Source organism: Sturnira hondurensis, unplaced genomic scaffold (assembly GCF_014824575.4).
Source record: "Sturnira hondurensis isolate 20B ecotype Veracruz unplaced genomic scaffold, ASM1482457v3 Scaffold0004068, whole genome shotgun sequence".
NCBI classification, from domain to species: Eukaryota; Metazoa; Chordata; class Mammalia; order Chiroptera; family Phyllostomidae; genus Sturnira; species Sturnira hondurensis.
The window spans coordinates 7,021,498-7,044,320 of record NW_028076699.1 but is presented as its reverse complement, the minus strand read 5'-3'; the positions used below and the strand labels follow the sequence as shown (position 1 = coordinate 7,044,320).

At 38.0% G+C, this 22,823-nt stretch overlaps 1 protein-coding gene across 1 annotated transcript in view; it reads left to right on the top strand.

The window, feature by feature from the left end:
- RNF11 (ring finger protein 11) overlaps positions 1–17,628 on the top strand; it is a 46,436-nt gene extending 28,808 nt beyond the window's left edge. Inside the window, exons 2-3 of the mRNA XM_037043311.1 lie at positions 14,154–14,323; positions 15,703–17,628. Of these exons, the coding sequence (XP_036899206.1) occupies positions 14,154–14,323; positions 15,703–15,874 (342 nt within the window). The 3' untranslated portion in view covers positions 15,875–17,628. The remainder of the gene's footprint in view (positions 1–14,153; positions 14,324–15,702) is intronic.
- Positions 17,629–22,823: the final 5,195 nt, after the last annotated feature.

The following is a 22,823-nucleotide window of genomic DNA, read 5'->3' as shown; positions in this document are numbered from 1 at the left end:
AGACATAATTCTTTTTGGAATTAATACACCTTTTAAGCTTGCATCTTTTAACTCCTTAAAAGCTGCATGTATTCTGACTGTGGTTGGTTTTACAAAGAATTCTTGGGCTTATTATCACTCCTGGCTTTCAAATAAGAATATTATATTCGCATCTTCCACTTGAGGATGAAAGGCAAATTTTGAAATCCATATTCTTATTTTAGCTGGTAAAATTCAAAGATAGGTTGCTTAAATGAGTAAAATTCCAGTGTTTATTGGCTGTAGCAAAGAAGTAGTTCCAACCATAACTAATGCACTTAGTTGGAGGAATATCTCTTGGTTTCCAACTACCCTGGAGATCTGCTCTACTGATAAGCAGTTCTTCATTAAGTGGGTGCTATTTCCCATCTGGAAACCAGTTTGCTGGGTGAGAAGGAAAAAGTAGTCTAACTTAAGAAAGAAAATGGTAGTGGTGCTTGAGAGACTCATGTCTTAGACAAAATTAACTCTGAGATGCTTTATTTTAATGGTACATGTGGATTAGAATCAGAAAGGTTTCAAGGAACCAATACCCATCTCTCTTACTTAGGGGCTTCAGGACTTTTCATTTGTGGGCTCCCCTAATGTCTGCTTCATTCAGCATTTCTAATATATTTTTAATACTTTTAGTTTCTTCATAACCTCAGTTTTTTACACATGCCTCTTATTTGCTGCCTGATGACTTTTTGGGTCAGTTGATTATTTTCCCAATTCTAATTCTGAGAGAAGAAAGAATCTGATTAGTTCAGCCTCTCTTCACCACTCAGGAGGTACAAGTCATCAAATGTTGGCTAGCCTATGGGTCAACTAGAATGTGTGCCTGTCCCAGAAGTTGCCAGACAGTGGGCGATTTAGGGATAGTAGCAACTGAGGGCAAAGTAGTTATCCTCTCATTACTTGCTATCCCTTAGCATCCCTTCACTATGAGGAATTTAGGCTTCACGAAGACTGAGATCTTACATCTGTCTTGGTCAACTTCTCTCTCTTTTGCCTGAAACAACATCTGAAATGTGATTGAGGGGCTTGAGCTCAAAATGTGACCTTGATTTCAGTAGCCTTGAGATTTAGATGGATGAATAAGCTTATCTAGTGACTTTCTTAATGCGTAGTGCCTGTGGTGATAATGCCTACCAACTCTCCTCCAATTAAGATACTGTTTATAACCCTGTATGATAAGTGAATATTTATGCAATGAATGAAAGAAACTGACTTTTTCATTTCTTTACAAAACAAGCAAACAGGGGCCAAAACACCTCCCTGGAAGCGGTGTTTATTTCTATGTAGATCACTGTGGTTTGTATATTTTCTCATGAAATATAACATGCTCTCATTTATCACTATCATAGATGGGAATGCTTGCTTTTCCCCCCCTCTGTATGTATAATTGTATAATTTATGTAGAAATTATCCTTTATGATTCAGGAAGTGCATTAATGCTAATCTTTGGGGGTTTTGGTTGGTTGATTTGGGGTTTTTTTGGTCAAGAATCATTGAACAGCAGTTAGAATGTGCACTGAGACCATCTATTCCAAATCCTCCATTTTATGGCCTTGAGTTTCAGTTTGGCAAAATTCAGAGAAAACATTCCCAGTGGGAGACTGCAGCTGGGGAGGGGGTGGTGCCAGCAGCAGCTTGTAAGGCTGTAAGGAGAAAATCAGAAGAGCTGACTCTTATTTCCTACTGGAGAAAAGGATACAGCTTTTGGTGACAAGCTGCATTCTTTAGCAATGACTTTATTTTTCCTTCACCACAAACCAGACTTGTACTATTTCCAGCCTCAGCACATTACTTAGGCACTTCACCACTGCATTCATTGTTTTAATTTTCGAAATCATATTCCCTAAATTTGGTCCAACTTTTAATGCAGTACCTTTCAGATGGACACATTTACTCTGAACTTTCTTTCTTGGCTTGTAAACTCCGTAAGATTGGGGCTCATTATATTTTTCACAACATTCATTGTTTTATAGGTGCTTGGTTATATGTTAACAAGCAACTGAAAAATTCAGAGATTTTTCTCATGAGAAGGTCAGATCTTGCTTTTTTGTATGACTGACCCTGTCTTTTTCCTTTGCTCTGCCTCGGCCTATTTTGTAATCCTGTGTTCCTTTAGTATTCCACCCCCTTCCATGATGCTGCATTTCTTTTCCTAACACATATTTTATAATAACTTTAAATTTTTATTTAAGGTAAATAGATTCCCTTGTTTGCACAGCGAATTAAAGGATTAAGAAGGAAAAAATGTTTAATTTTATTTAAAACATTGTAGCTTCTCATAAATTCTCAAAATTTAAGTGCATGTATGTTTTCTATCAAAACAGAGGAGATGATAGATAGGATTATAAGATATTTAAGTAGTTGACGAAGGGGGAACAAAGAGGAATCAAGAAGAATGAGATATCTGCATTGGGTGACTAGTGACGTCATGAAAGGAAAGCTAGGTAGGTATTGAGCCCCTATCTTGGTAGGTACTTTACTTACATTTCCTTAGTTATTTCTTGTAACACTCTTTGAAGATAGGTATTGTGTTCATTTTTCTGGTGAGGAACCTTATGCTTAGAGGTATTATAGTTACTGACCTGGTAAATGCCAGAGCTGAAATTCCATGAAATGTCTCTGCTCTTCACTATATTTCTCTGTCATTAACTTAAATAGTGGGCATAGATTTTCTGAGTTTGGGAAGGGTTGTGGAAGTAGGAAGAGGTAATTAGTTTGGTTTTAGGCATCTAAAAGTTCCTGTGGGATAGATAGGCAGAAATTTGAAAGAGGCAGAATCTTGGTTATAATTTATATGAAGTTTTCCTTCTTGGTTTTATTGTGGCTTAATCCAAAACATTAGCAGTTTTTTTCATAGCATGTTTCCAAAATCCTGATATGAATATATGACATGAATTACAAGACCATAAGTGCTTTGGTGTAAATCATTCAGCTATCCGGGAATGTATATCGAGTCCCTACTATGTGTTGGGTACTATGCTGAGTGTATAGTATACATTGGTAAGCAAACAGACACAGTCCCTACCTTTATCAAGTTTATAGTTTACTGGTACGGAAATACATTAATCAAATAATTGTACAGATAATCACCTGCCTTTGTAACCCAAACACAAAGTACCTCATGAATTATATTCATGGACATAGTGATGAGGGCAACCAACTGAACCACCCTTGAAGGTGTAGCATTCATCAACTGATTTATAATATTCCCTTTTGTACTAAGTGCCCTTGTACTGTGGAAATGATTAATTTTTAAACATTATTTTGGCCTGGCTCATGTGACTCAGTTGGAATGTTTTCCCCAAAACCAAAGTGTTGTGGGTTTGACTCCCAGTCAGGGCACTTACCTAGGTTGTGTGTCTGATCCCCAGTCTGCGCATACAGGAGGCAGCCAATTGATGTTTCTCTCCCCCTTCCTCCATCCCTTCCTCATTCTGTGAAAGCAAGGGGAAAAATGTCCTCAGGTGAGGATTAAAAAAATAAAACATGATTTTGCACAGGTCTTCAAAATCATACTTAGGTTCTTATTTGGGGGCAGTGGTGGAGGAAGGTATCATTATTTTCAGTCATTCTTATAGAAATATACTTAGCAAAACAGAAACAACTGTATAACCCCAATGTTACAGCATGTGCACGAACTTTATTAGGTGTTTAACAATTGGCAGGGGGTTCCAGGAATGTAAAGAAACCCTGAAATGAGCCCTAGCTGGTGTTCAATGGATTGAGCGCAGGCCTGAGAACCTAAAGGGTCGCTGGTTTGATTCCCAGTCAGGGTGCACATGCCTGGGTTGTGAGCCAGGTCCCCAGTATGGGTGTGTGAAAGGTAACCACACATTGATGTTTCCCTCTTTTTCTCCCTCCCTTCCCCTCTCTCTAAAAATAAATAAATAAAAATCTTTTAAAAAATCAATCACTTTTTTAAAAAAAAGAAACCCTGAAATGAAAACAGACACTAGACTAAGTTAATGGGTGACTATTTAGCATTTGTGGATGACATTTTTAATAGACAGCTTATTCATCTATCCATTCAATAAGTAGTAAAAACAGACAATTATCGTGGATGTTAGTTTGTTAGGGAAGACTGACATTCAAATTATAACTATGTAAACATAAAATTACATTCATGACAAAGCTGTGAAGGAAAGTAACTTGGTGTATAAGAACCTAGAATGGAGGAGAATGGTTAGTTAGGAAAGATTTCCGAGAAAGTAGTTATTGCTCAGCTGAGCTCTGAGGGAAGAAAAGGAGGTATTTAAGCAGAGTGGTGATGGAGGAGAGTGTTTCATCTAGAGTTCTTTAAAGAATCTGAAAGAAGGCCAGTGGGGCTAGACAGCAGCAAATGAACTGTAGATGAGGAAGGGGAAGTAGGTAGGTAGGTGACCAGACTTTGGAGGTTTGTTAAGGACTTTGGCCTCTATCCTAACAGCATTGGGAAGTTAATTGAAAGTTTTAAGATGGGTGTGACAAAGGCATAGGGTTGAATTTGTTTTGAAAGGATTTCTCTAACTTCTAGATAGATAACAAATTAAGATTTTGTAGCTAATATTGTACACTAGGGAAGAAATGGGAGTTTAGACTGGAGTATTAGCAATAGACATGGAAAGAAAAGAACAGATTCTGTCAGTATTTCAATAGAAAATACATTTACTGGAACTTGGTGTTGTGTTGAATATGGTAGAGTAAGGGAGATGGGAGTACCATGGATGTCTCTGTATTACAGAACTAGAAAAAAGTGTCATTCATTAAGACAGTGAAGCTTTAAAGAGGACCAGATTTTGTAGGGAAGTTGATTTTTTGAGGTACTTTTGGGACACTGAAATGGAACTGTCAAGTAGAGCCTAGCGTTTTAAAAGGGAGATTTAGACTGGAATACATATTTGTGAATCATTTATATCTACTTGGTAATTTTAGCTGTTAACGTGGACATAGTTATTAAGGGAAGAGAATTGGACAGAAGAAGCCAGGACAAAACCAGTCACATTTGTGACTCCAAATAGTCACATTCTCAGGTATTGGAATTAGGGCTTCAACATAGGGAATTTGGGAGGCAAGTAAGCCCATAACAATATCTCTATCCAAAGATGTTTTTGTGTATGCAATATAAAAAGTGTTCAGAATATTAATTTCTTAAGGGTCTTTTTAAATTTACTTTGAGAAAAGGAATAAAACACAAGTACTGGGTAACTACTGTTGTCACAATACTCCTTTTTCCAAGGGACATTTCTAATGAATGTCTCCATATAAACTATTTGAAAACAAAGGGAATCAGTGCAGGGAGTATCCCTTATTATGAACATTATCTAGAATGTTCATCAGTTCCATAGAAGGACTAATGGGACTCAGCATATACAGTGGACCTCGGTTCTTTAATTTAATTTGTTCTAGAAGGCTGTTCAAGAACCGAACTGTTTGAGATGGGAGACGTTCAAGAACTGAGGTTGACTATATAATTGTAATCATAGCTATGATTTATTATGGCAAAGACTACAAATCAAAATTAGAAAAAGAAAAAGGTGCATGTATTCATAGCAAACAGGCACAAGCTTCTGAGAGTCCTCTCCTAGTGGTGTCTAACAGAATGCACTTAATTCCTCCAGCGTTGAATGGTACCAGTGTGTGTAAACAGTTGTCTACCAGAGAAACCCAAGGCCCTGTCTAGGCACTAACTGCCTAGCACATACCAAAATTCTAGACTCCCAGAAGGAAAGCAGGTATTCAGCATAAATCATATTTATTTATTTGATAAACTCTTTATTTACACAAAGAGTTTAGGCACAGTGAGCCATCAGTTAGGGAATGATGAGAACTGTTCCACAATCTCAATCTTTAAAAATTGTGGTTTTTATATCCCTGTCTAAGATTCTATTTCACCATCTAGAAAATACCATTGGACCTCTAGTTACTAAGCAATAACTTATATATCAAGCCATTTTTAACAGATATGCTGGCAATTAAAATGAGGTGTGTGTGGTAAGAAGGGTGAGGCAACATCCATCTTTAAAATATCAGGAGTTCTTAGTCATTGTTTTCCCCAATGGCTTTCTTAAAAGTTGTATGTAAACTGAAATTAGAATGTTAAATCATTTAAAATATCTAGGTGGTACTTACAGGGTTTCTTTGGTTTAACAAAAAATACCAAATAAGAAAATGCATCCATAATGAGAATAATTAAAGGATAGAGTTTTAATTTTAATATTCATTAGTAAGTTTCTTCATAAATTAAGAGCTTTCCTTTTCTATTGTGCTGTGTTCTCTTTATACAAAAGTGAACTATAAGACCAGAGAAATCTAGCCTCTTAAACATCACATACATAGAGATACTACTTGTAAGCAATTTAGTTCTTTTTGTTTGTAGTGGGTATGTTCAAGGACTTTGGAGTCCTTTATTACCCATAATCTTCTTTATACCAGTTATTCCAGTGTGACTTCACGTGCTTCGTATGCTGGTGTGGATGGCAGCTCATCAAGACTGGTCAGCTGGACTGGGACTGAGAGTCAGGAAGGTAGTTTAGACTGGAAATGGTAATCCAAGGGCTGAAAAACTCACAGCTGACAGGGGTTGTAATGGAGGCCAAAATGTTTTCTTGTATTCAGGGACTAGAGCAATTAGCTTAAAATCTGCAAACCAGAGTCATTCGATGATGGGGAGAAAACTAAGGATTAGAATAACTTACAAATATTGGCATTTGCAAAGCTCATTGATGTTACCTTATACGCGAATGTATCATCACCCTCTAAAATGCTGCTATTATTTCCTATATTCAAAGATATGAAGCTATGTGGCTCAAGTCACCACAGTAAATAGCAGAGACTCTACTCTTTTAATTTTTCAGAGTGAAAATCCTATATTCCTAGATAAAATTGTGTTCCTTTGATTCCTAGGATTCTGCCAAGGTACCCCAGGCAAGGGATGTGGTGGGGATGGGGGTGCTCATCCCCTCTAGGTGACCGTTCCATCCCAGCCCGATTCTACCAGGGTTAAGATTCCTTTGAACAAAATGGTTTTGATGCTTATAAAACCCAGTGAAGGAGTAGGCTCTTAAAATACACTTCAGACCAGTTAGTTTATGAAAGTGACACTGCAGAATAGACATTCCCAGAGTGAGTGCACTGTCGTCTAGTGTTCTTGCTTAGGTAGGAGCAGAATTTGACCTTCCCCCACCCGTACAGTAAGAACTGCCTACAGTAGCCCACAGGAGTTCATTGAAGGACAGACAAGAGAAGGTATGGCTAGACTTTAGAGTTTATTTTTTATTAGTAATAGAATCTGTTGTTACAGGGGCAGTTTGTAGATGGATTTGATATTCTTTGAAATTCTTAAATTCTACATGTTATTGAAATTATAAAACCTTTATTGCAGGTGGAAAACCTTTATAGAACCATTTATTACAAATGCCTTATTTTGATGCCTTCCTTGAAATGTCATTTCAATGTACTGTTCTTCAAAGTGATGTAAATGGACAAAATCCAAGTCATTTAATTTACTAATCTTCTTGTTATCCAGCAACCAAACATAGTATAGTAGAAACTACTGGCTTAAAGGAAAACCAAAATTTTAATTTCAACATTGTTGGTCATTATATGACTCAAGGTGGGCAAGCTTAAGTTGATAAAAAGGGAGAGGTGGTCTTAGATGAACTCTTAAGACTCTTTTTTGAAAAGTTGTGCTTGCCTCTGCCAATTTATTTATTTATTTACTTATTGAGGGAAGCAGCAGAGAGAGAAAGGGAATCAATCTGTTGTTTCACTTATTTATGCATTCATTTGGTTGATTCTTATATGTGCCAGACCAGGAATTGAACCCACAACCTTGGAGTATCCGGATGATACTCTAATCAATTTAGCCACCTGGCCAGGGACCTTTTTTTAAAAAAATAAATTTTATTTATTTGAGTTTCAGCTTCATTGAGGTATGATTGACATAAAAAAATTGCAAACCAAATTCATTTCTCAAAGTAAGTATTGGGGCACTATTCTATGGTCATAAACTATTAGAACTGTAATAATAATAGCTAACTATTTAAAGAGCCTTTATATGTTTGTTTCATGTGGTACCAGAGACACTTAGGATTCTCTTTTAATTCTTACAGTGGTCTTCATACTTTACACATGAAGAAACTGAGGCTCATAGAGGTTAAACTTGGTCAAGGTCTTAAAGCTAGTAAGTCACAGCACAAGGTCAGTCTTTTTGAACCATGAAACTTCTCTGCATTGAGAGTTTGCCTGTCAGCTATAAAACCTTGAAAGGGTGACTAGCTAAACCAGAGATGCAATGGCTATATTTATAGTCATTAACAACTAGTTATTTTCATATACACTATAAAGCCTAGTAAACAGTTATTTCTTTAGTGCATAAAATAGGACTTTAATATACATGTTGCATATAAAATGTTCTGAGTTTGAGCTACAAATTGAAAAATTTTATATGTGTACAAAGCTCATTTAAAAGAAAATACTCATTTTTAAAAAATATATTTTATTGATTATGCCATTACAGTTGTCCTATTCCCCCCTTCATTCCCCTCCTCCACCATCCCGCCCCTTTCGTTTATTTCCATGTGCCACAAGTTCTTTGGATTCTATATTTTCCATACTATTCTTGCCCTCCCCCTGTCTATTTTCTACCTGCCGTCTATGCTACTTATTCTCTGTACCTTCTCCTCCTCCCACTCCCCTGTTGCTAACCCTCCATGTGATCTCCATTTCTGTGGCTCCACTCCTGATCTAGCTGTCCTCTTAGTTTGCTTTTCTTTTAGGTGTGATTGTTAATAACTGTGAGTTTGCTGTCCTTTCACTGTTCATATCTTTTCTCTTTCTTACATAAGTCCCTTTAACATTTCATATAATAAGGGCTTGGTGATGATGAACTCCTTGAATTTGACCTCATCTGAGAAGCACTTTATCTCTCCTTCCATTCTAAATGAAAGCTTTGCTGGATAGAGCAATCTTGGCTGTAGGTCTTTGGATTTCATGACTTGAAATACTTCTTTCCTGTCCCTTCTTGCTTGTAAGGTCTCTTTTGAGAAGTCAGCTGACAGTCTGATGGGAACTCCTTTGTAGGTGACTGTCCCCTTATCTCTTGCTGCTTCTAGGATTTTCTCCTTCATTTTAATCTTGAGTAATGTAATGATAATGTGCCTTGGTGTGTTCCTTCTTGGGTCCAACTTCTTTGGCACTCTCTGAGCTTCCTGGATTTCCTGGAAATCTATTTCCTTTGCCAGATTGGGGAAGTTCTCCTTTATTATTTGTTCAAATAAGTTTTCCACTTGTTGCTCTTCCTCTTCCCCTTCTGGTACCCCTATAATTTGGATGTTGGAATGTTTAAAGATGTCCTGAAAGTTCCTAAGCTTCTCCTCATTTTTTTGAATTCTTGTAACTTCATACTTTTCTGTTTGGTCATTTTTTTCTTCCTTCTGGTCCACTCCCTTGATTTGAGTCCTAGTTTCCTTTCCATCACTATTGGTTTCCTGTGCATTTCCCTTCATTTCAATTAGTTTAGTCTTCATTTGTTCCTCTAATTTGTGACTAAAATCAACCAGTTCTGTGAGCATCCTGATCACCAGTATTTTGAACTGTGCATCTGAAAGATTGGCTATCTCTCGGTCACTTAAAATTATTGGCTCCGGGGCTTTGAGCTGTTCTTGAGCCATAATGTTTTGGTCAGTTCACACCTGTTAAGTATGAGGGGCGACCCAGTCACTGGGTTGTGGCGCTGTATGTGGGGGCGGGGTCAGAGAGGGGCAATGGCATTTGTTCAGCTCTGTCTTGGATTTTGGTTCCATCTGCTGCTTCCCACAAGGAAACTGGGCCCCCCTGGTGCGGGCTCCAGGGTGTGTGGGCCTGTGCACCCTCCAGGACCCTGTGGGTCTCTCCATCAAACTCTCTGTGAGCCTGGAATCCTCTAACACCTCAACCCCGAAAGTCTTTCCAATCAGTGCTTTCAGGCTTTAATTCCCATCACTGGGGCCCTGGCCTGTGTGGTCTGTCTCACTGCTCTCTCCTTCACTTGGTTTATCTGCACGTGAATGTGTGACTGTAGTCAGCCAGCCTCCTTGCGCCCTCACTGGGTCCACCTGTTTATAAATTCTCAGGGTGGATGCTCTCTCATTTATTTGGTTTTGAACCACAGAAGCCATTAGCTCAAAACAGCCTCAATTGATGCTAGCTCTGGGTGATTAAGGAGGTCATTTCACAGAATTATTATTATTTTTACAGAATTTTTTTTAAGATTTGATTTATTTTCAGAGAGAGAGGAAGGGTGGGAGAAAGATAGGGAAAGAAACATCAATGTGTGGTTGCCTCTCGTGCGCCCCTCACACTGGGGACCTGGCCTGCAACCCAGCCATGTGCCCTGACTGGGAATCGAACTGATAACCCTTTAGTTCACAGGCCAGTGCTCAGTCCACTGAGCCACACCAACCAGGGCAGCACAGAATTTTTTTTAAGCTTAACACAAATTTAGCAGTTACTTCTGGAGGCAAAAATCTCATAGTTGCAAATGTTGGCTGATATCGTAAACAAATGCTTAAATTGTAGAGATCATGAGTGATCCTAGAGGATGAATGGAAATAGCATTTTCTAATGTAATATGAGTAAGTAGTTGTGATTTAATATTATATCCCCTGTGTCAGTTTCATACATGGATGCAAAGTGATACGTCTCAGTTTACTTAGTGGAGATGTTCTTTGGAAAACATATTAAGTGGCTCAAATAGTTCTAGCCACAATGAAATTATTAGGTCAGAGATGCACTATCTTAGGCATACCTCACTGAGGTGTCTTCTCAAATGTCTTCTCAGGTTTTCTCTGAGCATCCTGTGTAAAGTAGCAACTTCCACCACTCTAGGAACTTTATTTTTGTTTATTCTCAACTCCCCACCACCTGACCCATAACAGATACTCAGTGAATATCTCTTGAAAGCATACATGAAGAGTATGGATAAAATTGTTCTACAGATGTGAATAGAAAAGCAATATGGCAATATGACTAGATACATTTTAAATAGTAATCATATGATAAGCAGATATTTGGCTATTTAATTTCTATCCCTAAAAGCTATGTATTGCATTTGGGAGGAAAGATGGTCTCATTTTGGCTCACTCAGTTATCATAGCCAAATATGTATCCAAAAACCTAAATGGAATTTTACAAAAGTTTATTGCAACAAATTCCAATCTTTTCAGGTAAAGAATAAATTAATTTTAAGGTTGCTATCAATATGGAAAGAAAAAATAATATTGCTAATAAGAGTATGTAATGGCCAATGCTTTTTTTCCCTCCATTTTCCATGTCTATTATTTTTTAAATTATGTTCTTGATTATGCTGTTACATTTGTCCCAATTTTTCTTCCTTTGTCCACCTACACCCAGCACCCCCGACTCCCTCAGGCAATCCCCATACCATTGTTCATGTCCATGGGTCATGTGTGTACGTTCTTCAGCTACTCCATTTCCTATACTGTACTTTATATCCACATAGCTATTCTGTAACTACTTATTTGTACTTCTTAATCCCATCACCTCTTCACCCATTCTCCCACACCCCCCTCCCATCTAGAAACCATCAAAATGCTCTCTATATCCATGATTCTATCTCTGCTTTTCTGGTTGGCTTAGTTTGTTTTTTAATAGATTGTTAATAGATATGTATTTATTGCCATTTTATTGTTCATAGTTTTGATATTCTCCTTTTTCCTAAATAAGTCCCTTTAACATTTCATATAATCATGGTTTGGTGATGATGAACTTTAGTTTTTTCTTGTTGAGGAAGCTCTTTATCTGATCTTGAATTCTAATGACACTGTCTTTATTGTTAACCTTTGGCATTTTAATTATGCTGTGTCTTGGGGTGGGCCTCTTTGCACCATGTTGTTTGGAACTCTCTGTACTTCCTGGACTTGCCTGTCTATTTCCTTCACCAAATTAGGGAAATTTTCTTTCCTTATTTTTTCAAATGGATTTTCAATTTCATGCTCTTTCTCTTCTCCTTCTGGCACCCCTGTGATGCAAATGATGAAACACTTAAAGTTGTCCCAGAAGCTATTTTCGTTGTCCTCGGGTTTTTTGTTTGTTTGTTTGTTTTTGTTTTGTTGTTTTGGTGGTTTTTGATTCTCTTTTCTTCTTCTTGTTCTGATTGGTTGTTTTTGCTGCTTATGTTCCAAATCATTGATTTGATTCTCGGCTTCATCTGCTCTACTGTTTCCCTGTAAATTGTTCTTTTTTTCAATTAGTGTATCCTTTGTTTCTGACAGGATCTTTTTTGTGCTGTTGAGGTCCTCACTAAGTTCCTTGAGCATCCTTGTAATCATTGTTTTCAACTGTGCATCTGATAGATGGCTTATCTCCATTTTATTTAGTTCTTTTTCTGGAGTTTTGATCTGTTCTTTCATATCACCCAAGCTGGTGCTCAGGGTGAGACCTCGTCTTGTAGTTGAGCTTTGATTGCTGTTGGCAAGTCAATGGGAGGGATTTACCCAGGCCAGTCAGCTACAAGGACTGGCTGTGACCACAGACCACCAACCTCTGCCCTCCATGGAAGATCATCTGTGCAGGGGTGGTGTGGTGGTGCTCTAATGTGGTCTGTAGCTGCCCACTGAATGCACAGGCTCTGGGGTTTCCCAGGTGGTGCAGGCCAAGGTCAACCCCAACCTGTCTTCTGTCCCAGGCCACCCTGCATGAACTATAAAGCAATCTGAGATGGCTGCTGCTAGTGCTGGGCCTGGGGCCACTGAGCAAGAGTTATGAGGCCTGGGTACTAACTGAAGTCAGCTGCTTGTTTGAAAAAATCTAGGAATTTGTGAAGTGTGAACCAAATCCTGTCATTCATATGGAAAAGCTATGGTTAACAACTTGGGTGGAATACAGCCTCAGGGGATCTCCAGGGTGGGGCAAGCAGTATTAGGTTGATGGAGTCTCAGATATGCTTCCTGCTTGCTGGCTGTATGGCTTTGTAGGCAGAGGGTTCAGCAAAGGGACAATGGCCTCTGCCCACCTTTCTGACTGGGAGAAAGCTGTTCCCCAGCTCTCACCTGATGCCAGGCACTTCAGTTCCTCCCTGTGTGCCACGATTACCTTTCAAGCTGCCACCCCCATGCTGGATCTCAGAAGGAGTGAGTCTGAGTAAGTTTTTGTGTGTGTTCTTTAAAAGGAACTGCTTGGGACTCCAGAATTTTCTTGTACCCACTCAATCCCCACTGGTTTCCATAGCCAGAAGTTACTCGGACCTGTCTTCCTGGCACTGGAACCATGGGCTTTGGGACCAGGTGTTGGGCTAGAACTCCTCACTCCTGAGTTATCCTTCCTGAATTTTTGTCCACCACATGTCAGTGTGAGAACATCCCATTATATGTCTCCATCAGTCTGGATGGATCTACCAGTCTGGATGGATGTGGTTTCTTTATTTTTTACTTTAGTTGTTGTTCCAGTACAGTTTTCTGTATTTTACATCCCAGCCCACTCCCCCCAGCGCTCCCCCCACCTTCCATTTTTCACCCACCCTCGTTTTTGTCCGTGTGTCCTTTATACTGGTTCCTGTAAACCATTCCCCTTTTCCCCTGAAATGGGTGTGGTTTCTTTAGTTTTGTAGTGGTTAGGCTTCCATTCATCTCCATTTCTGAGTGATGGTTATTTTATATTTTAGTTGTAATTTTGATGTGGTTGTGCAAGGAGGCGAGCCATGTTTACCTACACTTCCATCTTAACTTGGAAATTTTGGCCAATTCTAATGTAAATAATGTAATGGTATACTGAGGCCACAAAACTCCATTGTGACCTTCAGGATATTGCATACAGTTTATTAGATGAATTAATTATATTGATTTCTCTTATCATGTATCAGGAATGAATATATATCTGGGTTTTATGGTACTCATGGAGAAATACTTCACATCACATTTCATGATGGTTTTTCAGGGAAACTTGTGTTTATATCCTTCAAAGTAGGTCAGATAGGCTAAAGTTAAATCAAAATAAAATAGAATTTCATACCACTGTACACTAGCTCAGGCTACCTCTCCCCAGACTCCAGTCCTTCCTCCAGTGAAAAATAAATATATTTTCCCAAAGAAACAAAGGGAAAATATAAACTGAGAAAACAGATTTTTAATAAAATATTCTTTTTTCCATTTCTTAAAATTTAGGAACAAGTTCCAGTTCCGGTCTATCATCCAACACCTAGCCAGACTCGCCTAGCAACTCAGCTGACTGAAGAGGAGCAGATTAGGATAGCTCAAAGAATAGGCCTCATACAGCATCTGCCGAAAGGAGTTTATGACCCTGGAAGAGATGGATCAGAAAAAAAGATCCGAGAGTAAGTTCTAATAAGTTTATACATGTTTCAGAGGTCTACCTTGAGAGATTTTCTTTTGAAAAATACTCCCCTGTATTTTACAAGTCAGATACTATAATCAGGTAATGCAAGAGAATATTTAGATGTAGCAATTTAAGAAAATTGTATATATAAAAGTAGCTTCAAGTGATGGTAAACCATTTTATATGTTGCTTGTATCCATTTGGATGAAAGTTGATGTCAGTTAAAAATAATCCATCTTTGTATGAACTCGTACCAACATTACCTCAGCTAGGAAAGCCATTTGGCAGTGTGTCAAGGACCTTCAGGTCTACTATACCCTTTGAGACAATTAATTCTAGAGGTTTATCCCAAAATGTGTGCTTCACTCGAGTTCCTATAGCTTTATGCATAAAGATATTCACCATAGTTTTATTAGGTGAAAAACAACAGTAGAGGTATAGTTAAGTAGTAAATTATGGTTTAGGAATACTTTGGTTGGTTGTGTATCCATAATCAATTGGTTTATTCAAGTAAATCAGTCAATCAATCAGACTGAAAAAATTGTTCGGTAAGGGTTTTTAGTGATATAAGGAAAATCTCGTATCAGTTTCTTGAATAATTTTATTAAGCCTGATGAGTTGAATATAAAATTTTACTTCTGAAGAGTTTTTGTCTTCAGAATTACTGTCTGAGAGCTTCTAATGAAGACAGCCATACTCATTTTAGGTTGAGAGTGGTCTTGCCAATTCAAGCATGGTGTAATTTATTGTGTTGATGTTTGACTGTTTGAGCCATAGCACCATTTAGTGCTAGCACTTAAGATCGTAACCTGTCTAGAATACTGACTTTTGAAACACTGTAGAATTGGGTTGCTTTTTGAACCTGAAGGAAAGTGTGGTCACCTTGAAACTGGGGTTAATGAACAGAATTCCAGCCTACAGCAGCCCAATAAATAGGCTGAAATTAGTGTTCTGTTTCTATATGTAGTTATTAAAATGAAAACTGTCTTACTCCTGGACTTAGACTAAAAACTCAGTTCAAGTAAACAAAATTTATTTAGCCCGTAGTTTCCTACCTAAAGCATCACATTCTCCCTTCACTGTCTTCTACATGTATCTGTTTTACAAGCGCAGTTCTGGCAATGGACTTGATCCATGTGTGGTCTGTTTCTCCTTGTTGTGTTGATTGCTCTCAAATTCTACATATTTCCACAGGAATTGAAATAAGAGATTGTGGATGGTTTAACACAGGAAAAAATTTCAATTTGCTTTGGTGGTAGGATGACTATTTTTTATCTGTTCAGAGTAATGCTGTCTTTGTAATGAGATTTTAAAGAGTATTCTAAATAGACCACTCTCTAAAAATGCTTCCTGATCTCTCTCCCTCACTCCCAACAGGTGTGTGATCTGTATGATGGACTTTGTTTATGGGGACCCAATTCGATTTCTGCCGTGCATGCACATCTATCATCTGGACTGTATAGATGACTGGTTGATGAGATCCTTCACGTGCCCCTCCTGCATGGAGCCAGTCGACGCAGCACTGCTTTCATCCTATGAGACAAATTGAGCCAGGATCTCTCATCTGACTTCAAGTGAACCGTCATTTTTGGTGGTTTTGATCTTTTGTCACTGAGCCCAAAGAGCCAGGGATTAGGAACTAAGATCATGCACAAAAGTTTCCTAAAGATTTCTGAATGGCTGCAGATGTTGGGGGAAAGTATGTCATATTTTAGAAACTTAGGGGGAAAAGTAGGATGGTATTTTTATGTAAAGCCTTGACCCAGTGTTTAAAAAAAGTATAATTGTATTTAGATCTTGTTATTGCTCCAGTACATAGGAATTGTGTAAAGTGTTACAGCAGCTGTACATGTTTAAATTGTGTGTGTTGAAGATTAGGAAAAAGATAGTGATTGTTTTTCCTAAATGAAATAACTTTCTTCCCCCCACCCAAATTCTTTTCTCAAGTTGCTGGCATTTGGGTCAAGGTTTTATTAAAAGCTACATTTTATAACACTGGCACAAAAAAAGTAGTTTTAAGCTTGTTTGCACAGTTCTTTTTTTCCATTGGAAATGGAATTCATTGCCTTAGGTCTTTTTTAATAGTGTATTATTATCGTTGGGGCTGGCTCTATGCTTGAAAACCAGTTTATTTATAACCTGTTATGTGCTATATCTGTTTGCAGTTAGGAAATGCAGAATTCAAAGTGATCTCCTAGCTTGTAAGCAAACTGAGATGCACTATCCCTTTTCTATTAAAAAAATGAGATAATGTGTCAAGAAACCAACTCTAATTAAGTGGGGTTTAATATTACCCTTTCCTATTTATTTTATCTAATTAGTTTGGTTAATATGGTGATAAAAGTCAAGGTGACTTTTAAATATTAAGATTTCTGATTTATTGCGCTAGAATTATGCCATGAGGCTTATGTAAAAATGAAAGTGGCACCCTGGTAAAACTGAGAAAAGTTTTTTGGTTTTAACAGTTTTGATTTATTTCTTGTGACCCCCTTCCCTGTTGTCTTGAACCATAAAAAAGGGATACTGCATCTCTTATTATTGTAGTGCTGAGGTTAACTGAAGTTACACGAAATGCATCTCAGTCTCTGTTTCTTAGAAAGTCCTGCTAGCTGACTGACAAGTCTGGTAAGCAAGGAGAATTAAGATAAATGTATTTCATGTTTTGCACACAAATGCAGAATTTGTATAATCACATGACTTCATAGTTGTGATCTGAAAAAAGAAGGAATTTCTCCTTTATTTTTTTCTTGCAGTTAATGTAAGAACACTGAATCTCTAAGCTTCTGAAGTGTTAGAGGTAGAGATGGTCTAGTAAAGATGTAGTTGTAATGTTTTATCCACTTAGCATGTGTTTATTTTCCCTTATGTACTCAAAGGTGATTCATTTGTTCAGCTCAGTGATATTACAGCAAAAAAAGAAAATTAGAAACAGAAGCAATTTCAACTTAACAAATCAGAAATGTTTCTTATTATTTTATATTGAGTTGAATATTTGACTCTAACACTTTTCTACATACAAAACACAAGTATCTTAAAGGTTCTTCATAACTGCATTATAGAGGAATTAAGTATGTCATGAGTACTTCTTAAAGATTTGACGTTTGACTCTACTATCCATATGTTGGTTTGTTTTCTTATGAGCCCCATGATGGAAAGACTTCAAGATGAATTTCCAGGGTGGGGGGAATGAAAGAAATTAGATTGTTGGGTTCTGTTAAATTGTTACATGTATCTTGCTTAAGTTTTTGTTTATTAATTTATATCCACCCAATTACATAAAACAAATTTGGAGGAAACCTGAAATTGTGTAGTATTTTTAGTGACATTACTTTTTTTAATCTTGTATTTCCTGCTTAAATATGATGTCTGTGTCATCAAGTATTACAGCCAGACTTTTTTCCCTAGATCGTTAAATTTGGTAAATGAACTTTTTTAAAAAAACCATTTTCTGTGTTACCGTTAGTCTTCTTTATACAAGGCTTCCTTCACAGAAGTTGGGCAGTGACATTGAAGGAACCAGTATTGAGCTGAATGCTTTTTTTTAGGGTACTTTGTGTTCTTTGATTTCAGTCTTCACTCACCATGTTAAAAACCACCAAGTTTGGCTTTTCCTAAGTTAAATAAAGTTACCATACGCTTGTAAAGGGCTAAAGTTAAGAGTTGATTTCGTAACAGTATTCCCCAAGTTGTCTAATCCTCGTTAAAATAGATACATATAGATTTAATTAATTACTTCTAGATCTCTAGGTATATATACTTTTGGGAGAGTATTTTTTATTGCGTGCCATTTAATACCATCTAATGATAAGTTTAGAAGCTTGATAGCTTCAATTTTCTAAAGCCAGGTGATAGGTTCATCACATTTAGATTTGAGTAAGATGTGTTCATGCTTGGCTGTAGGATGTTAAATGTCTGAAAAGCCTAATGAGGCAAAAACAAAAGAATCTTACTCTTTTAAATGTAAATTCAACAAATTGAAGTACTTTCAGATACTTATAGTTTGGTTGACACAAACCTTTTCAATTCAATGAGTGTTTTTGTAGAGAATCTCTTAAAGGGGTATTATAAGGCTCTCCCCCTACTGTCAGTATACCGTGTGATATTAGAACAGTGTGATTTTACAGAATACAGGGGACACTGAAGTAGCAGATTCTCTGTGTACAAAGCTCCTTCATAAGGAAGCATGCATTTTTAAAAAGGAATAACAATAAAATTGAAGGTAAGTTTCTTTCGCATAAATTAGAAATGTGCACAGGTTGGTGTCTACATCTGCTTACAAAGGCACCGGTCAGGAGTCAGTTTTTAGTCAGCTGACTCACTTGCATGTAAGTGCATCAGAGCAGACACAATAACTCCAACCAATTTTTTAAGCCTTTCATTTTGAAATTAGTGGACATGTGAAAAGTTGGATTTTTCATCGTAGCTCCTGAAGTAATATTAAATTTACTCATCTGAACTTAAAGATCATCTACTTTACTAGGTGAGGAGGAAGCCAGAGGAAATAGTTTGTTAGCTTCCTCTGTACCCTCTCTGAACCGCTCCTGTGCTCTAGTGCTACGCTCATCTGGACTTCCCTAAGACACAAGCCTGGTTCAGGACGTCCCCATCATGGGAGGCATGAATGTGAGAGCTCGTTAAAAGTTTGGATCCAGCCCTGGCTGGTGTAGCTCAGTGGATTGAGTGTGGGCCTGCGAATCACACGATTGTGGTTCGATTCCCAGTCAGGGCACACGCCTGGGTTGCAGGCCAGTTCCCAGCAGGGGACACATGAGAGGCAACCACACATTGATATTTCTCTCCCTCTCTCCTTCCCTTCCCCTCTAAAGAGAAATAAATAAAGTCTTTTTAAAAAAAGTTTGGATCCACCCATTTATCTCTTTACATACATTTTTTTCCTTAGGAAGAGGTACTCAAAACTTAAGTGCTTAATAACTGCTTGTTAAATAAAGTATAGAGTAAAAATGTGCAACTACAAAGTGTTCATTATTGCATTGAATACAATTACTGATTGGCCCACTATTAAGTGAGATTTTTCTAAGAGGTATCAAAAATAGTTTCTGAAAGAATTTTTTTCTCACTTCTGTATACATCAAAATAAGTATTTGCCTATGCTCAGGTTGTGATTTAATGTTCACATTTGAGATTTAGACAGGCTTTAGATATAATTTAAGTGAAACATAAGGGTTTAATTGAGTAACTATAAATGTTTGGTTGAATTTTATTATATAAACATCTTAAAATAGTACTTTTCCTATGTGGTTTAAAAGATACAGTTAAGTTAATTTTATGTATTTAGGGAAAATTTGCTGGACTGTTTGGTAGCTTTGCACCTACAGTATTTTTAGCTAGAGAAAAATAACCTCCATCTATTTTTTGAGCTCCTAGGACGCACATGTATTTAGGGGATATTATTTTTTAAATACTTTGTAATTCCTTTTATGAGAGCCTCTGAGTCTAAAGGCATCCCCCCAAAATTGGTTAGCCTACTTACTTATTTCTAACCAGCCCTTTTTAAAACCACACAGGGTAATTTAAAAACTAACAACAGTTTTGGGTGCTTGTGGATTATTGAGAGTTTGGCTGTTCAGATAAGAGTGGCCATCACAAAGTTTTTGTGAGAGGCATCAATGAAGTTTTACGGAGGGAGCTCAGACCTGTCTGTACACCTGAATTGTCCACACTGTTCTTGTTTGCCCTGTCACTCTAAGTAGTCGGCATTAGCTCAGGACAGTAACTGGAGCCATCTGATTACTGTGACTGAGAGACTGAAACCACTTACAGTTCATAAAGTTTTTAGGCAACTTCAGGAGAGATGCTAACTTTCCTTTACATTTTTGTTTCTTGAGAGAAGTTACTGCCCACTGGAAGATTTAGTCATCTTTGGACACTTTCCACAGAAAGTTTGTTTCCCTCAGCATACAAATGAAGAGCGAAGCAGCATTATGAATAAGGTACACGCTTTAGGATCTCCAAGACTGATTGTGTTCAAAGGGTGAGCAGCACCTGTTTGCTTTGAACCCCTTCTGTAACATGGGTGCTTATAGGCTCCAGATTTCTTGGCACTGAAAAAAAAAGTGGAAATAGGTAACTGAGGGTTTGCCTCAAGAGTCTGGTCATAGTGGTGAACTCTGAATGCTTGCAAGAAGATTTGGTTGACTTTTTTAAAGGTTTTTAATTTATTTTTAGAGATAGGGAAGGGAGGGAAAGAGAGAGAGTGAGAAACATCAATTGGTTGCCTCTTGTACATACCCCAACTGGGGATCGAACTGGCAACTTTTCACTTTACGGGGCGATGCCCAACCAACTGAGCCACTTGGATCAGAGCAGATTTGGTTGGCTTTGAAAAATGGTAAGTCCAGCTTTTCTCTGGGGGCCATGTAGTAGTAGTTAATGTAGTCATTCAGGATCCCAAAACATTGTGTGAAATGGGAAGCCTGGACTATGCTATCAGAAAGACATTGAGATTGCTTCCAGCACTCTCCATGCCAGAGTTGGGAGAACAGGCTACATTCTGCCAATTCCAGAATCTGCCAGCCCCTGAGCTTTGACACTGTAGCATCCTGACCTGTCTATGAGGGTCACTCAACTCAGCAGACAGATTATAGATTAATAGCTATAGTTTTAGGGTGTGTAGTATATGGGGAAGGGAAATTATTTTTTAAAAAACTATTTGTCTTCACGGCCTTGCTTACACTAATAATATAATGTTATCTTGACATGAAGAGAAATAATTTATAAACATTCTTTGTGGTAGTTAGCAGGTATTATATCTAGTAGGGCATTTTGAGATGGTTATTGCAAGTACCATTCTCAGGACTGTATTTCTTAAACTTTGAGTTAATAGCTTTGAAGATATCTTTGAAGTTTGATAAGCTGGGTTTCTGTGACGAGCAAAGGATATGAAATGCTAACTTTACGTTGACCCTTAGAGCCTCTCACTTAGCGTATTGAAAGTATTTTTTTCCCTAAGTCTCGTAGCTGGTGAAGGGAAGATGTATTTTTATCCAGCAGTTTTACACAAAGCAGAGGTAAGTGCTGCTGGAAGCATTTGGCATGGGCACCAGCCTCCAAAATTCCAAGTTTAACCCTGCATAATCCATTCTTCACATCACTAAAATAAGCTAAAATAAGGGACACCAGCCTCCAAAATTCCAAGTTTAACCCTGCATAATCCATTCTTCACATCACTAAAATAAGCTAAAATAAGTTTGAGTAAATTGGATGATGCCACTCCTCTGCTTAGAACTCCTATAGCTTCCCACTGTGCTGAGAGTAAAATCTGGACTCCTTAACAAAGAGAGTTGGCTTTCTGCCTCTCTTCTTTCATAGTACTCCACCTTCTAGCCACGTGTACTTTCTATTTGTGCTTTCTAAAATGTCAAGCTCATTCCTGTCTCAGATCTTTTGAAATTACAATTTCTGCCCTGTAGTTCACTCCTTCAGGTTGTTCCAATGGCTGGCTTATCCTCTGGACCAAACACATCCCGTTTACTTACACCATGGCTGTCATTCTGTGGTAACTTTTATGTCTTCCTCATCAGACTAAACGCCATGAGATCAGGACAATTGGGCATTGATAGTTACTAAGTGAAGGGGAGGAAAATGGGGAAGTCCTAAGGAATCTGAGCATTTCTGGTGGAGAGGGAGCCATCATCAAGGAAGTTCCCATTGGAAAATAGGGATCTTATACACAGGATTTTTGAGGATGGCAAGAAAGGCAAAGAAAACTTTCTGGCAATTCTTGTCATTAACTAGTGCCACAGATTGAACCCACTGCCCTCATCCTTCCCAGTACCTTGGAATGTAGCAAGTCGGTTTCTGCATATGAACTTAAAAAGAAAAAAAGAAGACATAGCATGGATACATCTTGTTTTTGTCTGCCCAGTACCCCATCTAACACAGGAGCAAAGCCAAGAGATGAAGCAGCACTGGAGCCCTTGATTCAGTCATCCCCAGGCCAGCTCCACCACTGCCTTCCCACAGTGTATGGGGCCAAATAAACATACTCCCTTAATATACTAGGGCTATGCTCGGCTGTTTTCATGATTTTTTATTCTCAGCAGTCCTGTGAAACAGTGGCATTAGCCTCATTTTATGTAAGTGTAAACTGATTCTCAAAGCAGTGAAATAATTCCAACTAAGTTTGAATCCAATCTGTGCTTTTTTCCCACTACCCCATGTAATTAATAGAACTTAATGTTGGTATTTTTAGGAGAGCAGGCTTTTTTTCTTACTGTGAATTTGCTCACAGTCTCTTCCCGTAGTTAGTTATCTGAAGGCTACAATTCAGAGGTGACAGATTTCTGGCCCATGGACCACTTTGACCCACAGATGTGATGTGTTTGGCTGGCCAGCCAAACTTAAACTTGAATGCCCATAGCATGTGCTTCCCAGTTGTCAAAGTTCCTACCTCTTACTGTCTTTACCATACCTCTTCGAGGACATGGCTTGCTACCACTCAAGCCTCAATCCTGGCCTGATCCTCTGCCTCTGTTCAG